General features: G+C 44.8%; 1 protein-coding gene across 1 annotated transcript; it reads right to left on the minus strand.

Moving 5' to 3' along the window:
- Positions 1–1,480: 1,480 nt before the first annotated feature.
- Positions 1,481–7,603, minus strand: LOC124685212. Its single transcript, XM_047219546.1, has 10 exons — positions 7,562–7,603; positions 5,151–5,195; positions 4,315–5,070; positions 4,131–4,223; positions 3,917–4,012; positions 3,652–3,819; positions 3,453–3,518; positions 2,681–2,746; positions 2,511–2,579; positions 1,481–2,028 (listed from the first exon to the last, which is right to left on the minus strand). The coding sequence occupies exons 3-10, from the start codon at positions 4,960–4,962 to the stop codon at positions 1,819–1,821; spliced, it is 1,416 nt and encodes a 471-aa protein (XP_047075502.1). The 5' UTR covers positions 4,963–5,070; positions 5,151–5,195; positions 7,562–7,603; the 3' UTR covers positions 1,481–1,818.
- Positions 7,604–12,146: the final 4,543 nt, after the last annotated feature.

Raw genomic sequence — 12,146 nt, forward strand, 5'->3', positions numbered from 1 at the left:
ATCTTGGGGTGAGGCCTTTGTGGCGTTGGTGTGCATCGAGCAACCACACCTCAAGGTGAGCCTCTTGTGGCGTTCGGGAGCACTAAGCAACCGCACCTCTCCACCGGAGATTAGCACTCGCAAGAGTGTGAACTCCGGGATAAATCATCGTCTCCCGCGTGCCTCGGTTATCTCTATACCCGAGCTCTTTACTTATGCACTTTACCTTGTGATAGCCATCGTGCTTGAAGTTATATATCTTGCTATCACATAGTTGCTTGTATTGCTTAGCATAAGTTTGTATATCTTGCTATCACATAGTTGCTTGTATTGCTTAGAATAAGTTGTTGGTGCACATAGGTGAACAATAGTATATAGGCTTTGGGCTTGACAAAGTAAACGCTAGTTTTATTCCGCATTTGTTAAGCCCAGCTCGTAAAAGTTTTAAATCGCCTATTCCCCCCCCCCCCCCCCTCTAGGCGACATCCGTGTCCTTTCACCGACATGGAGAAGATGGACCCATTGGCGAGGCGTGGCACAAGATTTATCGCGGGCGCATCGGCCAAGAGGTGTTGGCGGCGCGAGCTGCGTTGGTGTCCATGAATCCCCTGGCACCGTTGACGTTCATGACTCCGCCGGCACCGTCAACGTTCATGCCTCCCCCGCACCGTCGACGTTCATGCCTCCTCCGACGACCGTGGATCCGGTTGCAGCGATGGAGCTGCCGCCGGGCTCGTCGACGATGAGGACGTCGTCGAGGTTGAGCCGCCCATGACCCCGTTCATCTGATCATTTGGCCTGGAAGCCGAAGTTGTTTTTTGCAGTCGGACTATGACGGCGATTCGGTGGCCAACCCAAACTTCATATTCGAAAACCATTCGAAAACCTATTTGAATTTGGTGACCGTGTGTTGGTCCAAACTTTGTATTCGAAAACCTATTTGAATTTCTATGTTTTTGTTTGAGTTTTTAATTTAAATAAATATCGGGGCTGCCGTATGAAGTGCGCCGGTGTGGGAGGGAGCAACTCCCCCAAATGGAGGATGATGTGCCAGCGCAGTGCCCCCCATACAACAGGGCCGACGCCCCTGCCGGCCATTATTTGGAACGCGCCGGTGGAGATGCTCTCAGTAGGACAACCGAACAACCGAGTTTTCAGCAGTTGGGTTTGAGCCTGGCCCGTCGATTGCTGGAGTCAGATTTCAAGCATCACATATGATTGTCATTGCAGCAGTCACCAACAGAATGAATGGAGAACTAAATGACTAAAAGCAGCTCGCAGATGGTTACATCTTACACTGACAGCAGATCAATCAACGGCGAGAAGGGAACGATTAGTCACTTCAATCACCAACTGGTTGCAGTCCAGTCCACCTAACCTGTTCCATGATTGGCTTCATGCTGATGCTGGAGCTGGTGCATGAGCACAAGCATTAGCTAGCAGCACCACTGTGGATAGCTAGCTACGAAGGTATGCCCTAAGCAGTCAAGCACACAGCACATACTGAATCGGTATATTTGTTGTGCTCTGTATGCACATTAGGACTAAACCGCATGATCCATCCATGTACAACCATCCAAGGTGACAGAACACTTGCACCCAGTTAGCAAGCTGACGCGACCCAAAAAACAAAAGAATACACAGCAACTGATGTGCAGCAAAGAAAAAGGTAAACTACTGGTAGATTAGGCCATAACTTTGGCTTAGTCAGAGACCTCCTATATTTCATATCCCGGAGTTTTAGTTCTCTCATAACTTCCTATCTTGCACATTCCTGCACTTGGCGATGGTGATGGTGATGGTGATGGTGACGGGAGGAGCACGATGTGTTCTGGGTTTTCACCTCTCGGGAGGAATTGCAGCACCTGACGTGCCTTTCTGGGTGGATATGGCTGAAGCAAGGGCGATAGGCATCAGGCAGAGGCCCTTGTTCTGAAGGTACTGCATTGCTTTGGTGATGCTTGTTTCCATCAGCTTTATAACTTCCTGCTCAAATACCAAGCTCTCTTCTGGGTCTGCTATGTCCAGTAGAGGAGAATTGCTACGGCCCTGGGAAAGCATGACAGTGTAATAATTGAGCACATGTGCATTCTAGAGAAAAGCAAATACTTCCACTAAGTACTAATTCATCAGCGTGCATACTAGTAAGTTGGATTTGTCTACACAGAACTAAAGAGAGATATGGAGTGCAATATAAATTGCAACTACAGTGCAAGTGGAGGTATAAGATTCCTACAACAAGCCATCATGTCATAGCTGTGATTTGACGCATCAGAATTAGATGTGTTGATATGCTACCGAAGGAGAAAAAAAAAATAACACGACGAGGAACCAAGAAGAGAACAGTTTCAGATAGTTATTATTTCGGTCTAATCATAATCTCCATAATTTTTGACGAAAAACTGAGAATCGCCATAGAAGTAATGATCTCAACATTGGAGGTGCAAAAAGTATGTCATTGTCTATCCTATGTTCTTGACGCCAGGAGTCACAACAATAAACTATTAACTTTATGCAAATAAGTCTGGTACCTCAGTTTGAGAATCCGCGAGGAGGGGAAGAACTGCCCCAGGAGCTCCTAGCCTACTCATACTCAAAACCTGTAATGAAGAGACTCGATTCGTTTCATAAGAAAAGAAAATGAGTCAAAATAACAATAATCAGGGAAAGTTACAACTTATAAACTTGTTTGTGGCAGTACCTTCACTTGAAGCTGAAGAAATTTCACATAATCTATTATTTCATCGAGCATTGATGACTTATCAGCCTGTTCACATCAAAAGATGGCTATCAGTTAGGAATTTCATTTTTATACTATTTCGTTCTAGAGCTGGCTAAGAAACTCAGGAAACATAAAGTAATTAAATTTTGACGATTTTCTAAAATCAGCCATTGGTAGGTGACACACAGCTTTTGTTGCCTCAACTTGGTTGCTAGTCCACCATAACATATGCAAATTTCACATGAGTTTGTGTGTATGACATGAGCATGGTGCATTGCTGGTGCTACTAGAAAACTATAATGCCGTACAAGTACGGAACTAGCCAAACAAAGGCCACTCTAGTTTGGCAAAGTTTGGTTATAAACTGTAAATCCTTGGAAGTTTAAGCACATCCAAGAACTGAGCCAGTGACATCATATGTGATCCTTAGCTGATAACTATTTGGGACCAATGTTAGTTGCACTCTTCAAATCCTAAGATCAAAATAATTGCTTGCTTCAGTGACCCAATTTAAGACAATATTTCAGTGCATATGTTCCCCTCAAATGTTATTGCTTATTACCATATCTGTCTCGTCTGGTTTCATTATATACAAGTAATATATATTAAGAGCTTCCGGCGTTTTATTAAACATACTTTGATTGACAACTAATTCAAGATTTATGAATTGTGATGGTGATAGCAACTTCATGTTGAATAGTGGAGACGAATTTTTTGCACGTTTTATAATTGTAATATACACAAATAATACCTTATTGGAGTTCGGTACAAGATCTTGGAGATTTTTCATCCTCTCTGAAATTTTCTCTCTGCGAAGCTGCAGGGTAAGGAAAATTTTAGTCAAGATTATCCTAGGGCATGAACACGCACATACACAGACAAAAAAATCCAATTCAAATAAATTCTGCAACGTGTTTCCTTGACTAATGTGCATTTCTTCAAAGACTCACCCGTTCAGCAATACTATGAGGGTCAGTTGCCTGTCCACGGCGAGCCCTTGCACGTGGCTTCGCGCTGGCACTATTTCCATGAGCTGAATTTGCTTGGTGTTGCGCATCAGAAGAACGGCTGAGAGGGACAGGGTACTCACTTTTATTGTTATGGACCATCGATGTTATCTGAACATTTGCAAACAGAGTCCAACTCAGTTAGATATGAATCCAAAGAAAGAGAATAAGACAGACACTTAATATGATAACAAATGTTAAAGAAAACCTTTGAAGGAATCAGTGCTCCTTGTGGTTCAGTAACAGCCATCGGACTACCAGAAACGAAAGACGGGGGATGAATATTGCACATTGCATATTGCTCCTGCAATATGAATAATGGAAGTTACTTCACCTCAGTTTCGAGTGAACAATAAGTTGCAGTCTTGCAGTTACAGTCTTATAGAAATTCTTGTTTAGTGTCAGAGTTCTAAAATCAAAACCTGTTGTTCAGCCTTCAAACCACCAGTAGCTAGATGTGATTGCTGGGCCATAGCCAAAGATGAGATGCTACCACTGGTGAATCCTTTGCTATCCTGCATTACCACAAGAAGGAACAGTTCATTAAGTGACACAGATACAGTATCACCAATATGGTTATAGTTATATCTTTGTCATGAGCATTACATGTAGTGATGCCATGGTAGCCTTATCAGATACTGGAAGGTTCCCATTTGAATAGCCTGTATTGAACATAGCAGCATTTTGTGCCCCTTGATAACTGAAAGCTTCTAGGTTTGCTGGTTCCATGTAGGAAGAAACATTTTGGTATGTGGAACACAGAGTTGAGGCTGAAGAAACAGGTTGTACATCAGCAAGAAAAGCTGAAATTTCACTCTCATTGCTTTCAATTGAGCTGGACAAGGCATGAGGTAGTTCAAGAAGGCCAGGGGTATCCAACTGCGGGTCAAATGGTCCAGGTGTTGGATTGCACTGAAGAATCCCTGGAGGGATTAAATTACTTTGCAGACTGCCATTGTTCTGATGTTGTTGAAGCTCCACGAGGCTGTTCGGAGGTTTATCCTCTGACAGATTCTCGCCAGGTAACAGATCAGTCTGGGTGCTGTACTGCAAACATCCATTAGTAAATATAGTAGTGTTCTTGTCCTGCTCATCAAACTTTAAATTGTGATCTGATCTAGCTGTGAAATAGCCTGTAGGTGGCATAGTTCCTTCTTCTGCATATGGTTCCACAGAGCCATCAACAAAACTATAATTCTCAGAAGCAGAATTGCTAGGCCATGATGAAAAGAAGGAACCAGCAGAGTAGTCCATCTTTACACCCTTACAAACTGACTTCACAGCCTCTGACCAAAAATATTATGGATAAAGCGTCTTCTAGGTACTGAAAGAACCCAAAACTGATGATCCTGTCATTCTTCCCTGAGAAGAGAATATAATTAACTTGATTCTTAAAATGAAATTTTTGATGAGCTGGATGTTCTTATTGTATAAAGCTGTACCCTCGATGCTGAAAGAACTTCAGAAGCAATTTTTTAGAACAAACCCTGCACAACAAAGTAAACAGTTGTCAAATATTCGGAAATTGCATTAATGTGAACAAAATGCCCGTATGAACCAAAAATCTTAGGATGTGTTTGGTTGGGGGAGCTGGGTCGACTCGCGTCGGGTCGCACCGGTTCGCCTGCTGTTTGGTTCGCGAGCGGTAGGGGGCGGAGCGGCCAGGGAGGGAATATACCCCAAATATGCTGTACGGGGCGAATCGGCAAAATCAGTGGAATCACGCGGCCCGCGAGTGGACTCGCTCAATCGCCCCGTCCGCTCACCCCTCGAGTCCTCGACCCAGCGCGGCGGCAGCGCGGCGGCGGCGGCCGGAGCGGCGTGGGGGCGGGGGCCGGAGCGGCGTGGGGGCCGCGGCCGGAGCAGCGCGGCGGCGCGGGAAGGAGCGGCGCGGGGGCGGCGGCCGGAGCAGCGCGGCGGCGCGGGAAGGAGCGGCGCGGGGGCGGCGGCCGGAGCAGCGCGGCGGCGCGGGCCGGAGCGGCGCGGCGGCGGTCTGTGGGATCCGGGCGGCAGCGCGCGGGCCCTTGATATGGCGGCAGCGGCCCTCCAGCGGCAGCGTGCGAGCCCCTCGAGATGGTTTCCCTCCAAGCGGCTGTAGTGGTTTTCGGGTGTTGGGGAGGTAGCGGCGGCGTTCGACGGAGGCGGGGAAGGCGGCGGAGGTCGCTGGTGGCGCGGATGGTCGAGGCGGCGCGGGAAGGAGACTCCATTCACTACTCAGACTCAAACAACCAAACACGAGAGTGGTTTGTTCCATTCACTCCCACTCAGGAAACCAATCACGAAACTCGTTTCGCTCCACTCAGACAACCAAACACTCAGACGAATGGGGTGGCCCGGCAAAATATGGTTGGCCATAACCCATGCAGTCTGAATCCCCAACCAAACACATCCTTAATGATATAATTAACTAAGAAACATTATACATAATATAAGATCTTGTTACAAAGCTAAGGATGTTGAAGTACCATATTTTGCACAAACGCGTTAACCACTTAAGAAAGCCACTACTAAGTAGGATTATATATTCTTTGTCTACGACATCCAGTTGACGAAATCTCCTGAGCTCAAAAAGATCGTTGTCATGTTCATTTGACTTAGTAAGACATTGTCTACAGCAAGGATAGGTGAACTTTTACAACCTTAGTAAGCTATGTCAAACAGTTAAATTAAGCGTTTACTTTATTACTTGCCTATGGCAAAAACTATATACAATACACTTCAGAAAAGCAGAGGGGCATGCATGGAAGGAAGTATACGATTCTCCTTGTATCATTCTTTCAAACGAGCACAACTTCCCTTCTTTATTGTAGAGTCAATTATGGCAACTGTTTCTCTTGGAAAAATGTGGAAACTGATTCAGACATGATAAAACACGACAGACAACACAGTATCTTCCATTTTCCCCATACAGGTGACTGAAATTGTTACGCATCCACAAAACAAGGAGCTCGATGTTTCGCTCTCGCTAAAGGTAGGCAGCAAATGCCATACGTCAACATATGCTTCCTCCAGTTGCTCGCAGGCATACTATACCACTACTTATTATAGGCTGCTCTGTTCCTTGTCTAGGCAGTTACAAGAAGAGTAATGCCCATATGATAATTACTACTACAGGTAAATGCCCATCAAGTCTAACTTTCACTGTCATGGTATCTGTAAGACCACAGCAGGACACCAGGATTCTAAAATTCACCATTGCCAGACTCAGAACTAAGGTGTCAGGAACAAATAAAAGCAGCAAATGGAAAGGCATAGGCATAAACCTCGCGTGTACGCATTTGTGAGGAGCGAGAATATTAAAACGGTTTCAGCCAATAAATAAATAAATCGTTATAAACGAAAATAAGCGCTTCGATCATATACGCGTTTTCTGTACATATATATCTCCCGTCCGGATTCTCTCAGAACCATCATGTAAAAGCCTTGTTAAGTGACCGATAAAGTGGGCATTTTCCCCACTGGGATTTCGTTTACATGAAACAATAGAAACAGACATGAAAACTGAGAATAATCGGGAGCAATAGGCAAAGATTTTTTTTTTTTTTGAAACATCGCACGAACATCCAATCGTATCTGCTCGGCCACCCATCTCTGACATTACATGCGCTCCCTCCCCGTTCCTCGTAGCAGAAACCCCGCCAAGAAACGCCAGCCAGCACACGGCACAACCGTGGCGGAGGTGAAATCAAGCGGAATCAAGATCACTATACCGTCCCAAGGTGAGCGGGGATGGAAACCTATCCCGTCGAAAGCTAACACACCGCAGAAGCGACGCATGCACCAGGGTTGTACACCATGTAACGAAAGGTTGAGGCCTAAGTACAGGGGATGAACCAAAATTCCGGGCACTCACCGCAGCGGAGAACGGAGACCTTCCACGGAGGCGACGGCGGGCAAGAGGTCGGGCGGGCGGGCGTAGTCGAAGCTTGTGGCGGACGGATACTTGCCGGTGCCGGAGCAGGAGAGAGCGGAGGTGAAGGGGACGGGAGGGGAGGGGACGGTTTGGGCGGAAAAGGAGGAGGCTTTGGCTTTGCTGGGGGTCGGGTGAAGAAGACTGAAGACGCGTTGGACTGATGAGGCTGACGCCGTGGGCTGTGCCACAGCTGTTGGGGCCGCACCTTTTGTGTTTTAGCACACACCCTTTTTGTTTATTTCTGCAAAGTCCCTTTTGGTTTTTGGATTAGATGGGGTGGATTCGGTGGAACAGAAGACATGTTTTCTATACTTTCATTTTTCTTTTCACCATCTTTTTTTGTTCTTGTAGAAAATAGACCTGACATGGTCTAAGTTTTCATGGTATATTAGTGTGATCGATCCAACACCCTCTCCACCCCTAGATCTGTGACTCCTTCCCTTCCCGTGGTGCCAAGTCGTTTCAAATTATAATTACATTTTTTCTACAGATAAATTATTTGTGATCATATGCTAATAAGACCCGTGCATACGCTATCTCTGAAAGGGTAGCTCACAGTGTCATATAGATAGGAAATTTTGGTGCATTGGAGGTCTGACCTTGCAACGGACAAGAGACACGGTAACGCAAGCATAGCCATAGCATCAGGCAAAAAGACATGTTCGATGCGCCATTTTTTCGGCGCCACGACAACGAACGCTGCATCAGTTGCTTGAAACTACTTGTATTTTCGCTTCATTGTTTTTGTACTCCACCATATTAAAAGGCGGTGATCTATCTTCGAGAGTCTCCCGATTTCAAGACTTATTTTTTGCATCATATATACAACGATGTCCTCTAGGAAAATTTGAGTTTGCTGATTGGTGCTTTCTTCCCTTTTGAAAAATATGAAACCAGGACTAACTGCCTAAGGGGCCACTCAATTTGGTATGATGGTCCAACAACGAAATTGGTCATAGTTTTTTTACTTTTTTTTCTATGGTATATATAGGCTACATGTAAATATTAGGGTGATCCATGGACCAGGTCCACCTATAGATCCGCCATTGCTTTCCTGTGGTGCCAATGTCGTTCAATTGCAATTACATTTTTTATACGACCGAACGAACAAATGCTAATAGACGTGCATATAAAACATTACGGTATATCCGAAAGGGTAGCTCATAGTGCCATACAGATAGAAACTTTGGCACGTTGGAGGTCTGACCTTGCAACGGACAAGAGACACGGCAACGCATGCATAGCCATAGCATCACACAAAAAGACATGTTGGATGCGCTATTTTTTGGGCGCCACGGCAACGAACACTACATCAGGTGTTTGGAATTACTCGTATCTCCGGTTCACTTTTTGTGTGTGTTCTCCACGGTTGTTGAAAAGCGGTGATCTCCCTTCGAGAGTCGGCATGTCAATTCTCATAAATAAACTTCCATATACTACCTCTAGAATATAGATTTGCCCGTAGATTTAAGATTTATTATCGCATTATATTTACAACTATGAGCTTGGGCTGCTTTTGGATGCATGCATCATTTGCGGGCTTGTGGAAGCATAAGACTTTGCAATTTACAATAGTACTGTAATCAACATGTAAAAAACAACCACCATCGCACTTCGGGGTAAAAAGTAATTTTAAATAACACGGAGGGCCAAAGCGAGACAGCAGCAACGCTGTGGTGTGGATAAAACAACAACATAAGTTGTGTGACCAGGCTTGGGCTGACGTCGCTGTTAGGTGGGCCCCGATTAGTATTATTTTATTTGGTTGTCCGGGGGACCCACATTTGGCAGCACCTGGGGAGAAGGATGTTGTGACCCGGCCAGGATTCGATACGATGATGATGATTGACTTTTTGGCAAAACAAAAGAAAACAAAACAAAAGGCACGGTGTACTACTACCAAATGCGAGCTGCATCACCCAACTTTAATCCCGCTTTTAGCGATGGGAGACTGAACAAATTTCCCGGAAGAAGCGTGAGGGAATCATGTAGGTAGTCCATACAAGCTGGGAAGTAATCTGATTATTATGCTGCCATAATATTTTCCGAACCCGAGATGTTGAACTGAAACGGTAAACTCGGGGTGGGCGCAGGAAACGCGCGGTTCGTTCCGTGGCCGTGAATCGTGGCACGGGATCAGCTCGCAGAGTCGTACTCGGACTGCAACTGCCGCTGCCAGCGCTAACCCTTTGACTAAGCCTCCTGCCTAATCATCCGCGAGTCCGCAATGCGTTGCGCAAAAAATGGTTATCGTGGTTTGGTCGACTCACTCTCCTGACATGCTCCCCGTTGTGATCGTTTTATTGGAGTAGCTCAACAAATCATGCAGGGGATTTCGAGTAGTCAGCCGCGATTTCCAACAAAAAATAAGCATTCAGTCACGACGCTTACATTTATACGCAAAGCATGCTCTTTGCATCCGAGCATTCATCAGTGTGTTTGGCATATAGCATGTCTAGTAGATGATTTATAGTAATTTACATCATATGACGTATTATAGATCACCTATTTTTTTATTATTTTCATATTTTTTTATTTGTTTTTGTTCTCAAAACTTAGATGATGTAAAATGTATCACCTCTCTTTTTTTGCCAAAATTTCACTGATCTATAGTACATATAGGCCTAAAAGTAATAAAAAATATATATAAGTTATTGGACCTTCTAGCGATGACTACAAGCACTAGCACGAACCGAGGGCGCGCCGCCGTCCTCACCCTTTCATCACCGGAGCCAGACAAAAGTTGTCGTAGTAGAACTTATTGTAGTAGACAAACGAGAAGTCATCGTGCTAAGACCCCACTACAATTGGCCATGCAAATTTTTTAAGTTGCACAAACATTACACATGAAATTGAATGATGGTATCCCCAAAATTAACTTAATTAATTCTAAATCGACCAAAAATTAGCTACATCCATCATTTACTGTATACATACTACAATTGGCCATGCAGTAAATAGTGTGGTACACACATATTTAAAGTTAGAAACTAGAAAAGCGAGCACGTGATGTTTACAACATCTTCCAACATGCTACTCTCAATAACATTAACTTACATCTGCCATGGGTCCGATGGTGTAAGCACATATGGATTGATAAAGAAAGAGTTGTGCTGCTTAGTCCATCTAACGTGGGCCAAACGGTAAAAACATTGATACAGAATGAAGCAGCCACACAAATTATATGATGTGCTAACGAGATGAGGAACCCATTAGGAATAGTCAACTGGTCCACTGCAGCACGAGCCATCCCAATAACATGAGCATGTACAACCTTGTATCTATGCCATTGCTTTTGACCACCGGATCTCCTCTGATGTTGATTCTGTTGATGTTTTGGCCGACTTTGCCACATGGAAATTTTAGAAGATCCCCCCTCCACAAATGTAGTCTTGTACTCTCTGATGCCTCCTACTCTTAGCCCCACTATGTGATCTAGAAGATAATGGCTGCAAGGTTTGTGGCAGTGTAAAATAAACCATTTTTCATTTACACATATTTGGATCGTCAATGTACTACCAAAAGGCAGCTAACATGGCATTCTATCTCTGCCTCTCCTTGGTTTATATTGAGAGCAGCCCAAGTGCGTTTCTTTGATGTGTTGCAACTACCATGAAATTAAATATGGGGGCAAATCCACATTGACTCAAAATGGTACCTAAGTTTACAATGCCCGTCGTGCTGTAGTTTATGTATCATGTAGTGGCTTGGTGCCATGATAAAACGTGGCAGGGATAAGCACTCCCCTACCATATCACTCCTTACGAATACTCTTTTTTGACAAAGAAAATATATATCAATATTAAAAAGTTCATCATAAATCATATAGCTTTGACATCCGTGTGCCATGGTGCTAGGTTTCTAGTCTCCCATCATGGTGCTTGCTTTTTAACACACCCAATTGCTAGAGCCTGGCGCGTGATTTCCTTTTTGTGATATTTCTTTCTTGTTTCTTTCAATGGGACTAGTGCTCAGGCTTGGGCCATGCCGGGACAACCTAGCACGTCCCATTTGTGCCTGGGATTATGCCGGGATCAAGCCAATAAGCTCATTAAGCGTGTAGTTCCATGTCGGCATGTCGCATTGTCCCCTCAAAGCATCAAAGCACGACCCAGAACATTCCAGGATGCCATCAGGCCACGCCAACACGAACCTAACCTGACCTTGTGTTGCTATAGACAAACAAGCATGGAGAGGGGCAAACATAGCCGCACAGGGAATGGAAGACCGTAGCTGTGTCCATCGTGGATGCTCCTGGCAAGCTCACCATGGATGCTCTTGACGACGTGTTGTGGTCGACCGCCACTCCTTGATGGTTTATAACCATGGACTCATTTATACTTGGTGAAGAGGTGTTGAATCTGGATTCTAGAGGTGGCATTGGAGGAGTGTAGATGACGAAAATGGGGGCGGTGCCATCCTCTTCACGTGGCTAGCAACTATATATATCGATCTGGGTTTCTTCTGGTTCTAGGAATGTAGGGACGACAAAGCACTGGTAGAGAACATGTCTTCTCTACCGGTT

Source organism: Lolium rigidum, chromosome 1 (assembly GCF_022539505.1).
Source record: "Lolium rigidum isolate FL_2022 chromosome 1, APGP_CSIRO_Lrig_0.1, whole genome shotgun sequence".
Taxonomy (NCBI): domain Eukaryota; kingdom Viridiplantae; phylum Streptophyta; class Magnoliopsida; order Poales; family Poaceae; genus Lolium; species Lolium rigidum.

Coding starts and splice junctions, on each gene's coding strand:
- LOC124685212 (XM_047219546.1), bottom strand. CDS start 4,962: ATGGACTACTCTGCTGGTTCCTTCTTTTCATCATGGCCTAGCAATTCT. Junction 2,747..3,452: donor TTGTACCGAACTCCAATAAG/GTATTATTTGTG, acceptor TGATGTGAACAG/GCTGATAAGTCATCAATGCT. Junction 2,580..2,680: donor TTCTTCAGCTTCAAGTGAAG/GTACTGCCACAA, acceptor TCTTCATTACAG/GTTTTGAGTATGAGTAGGCT.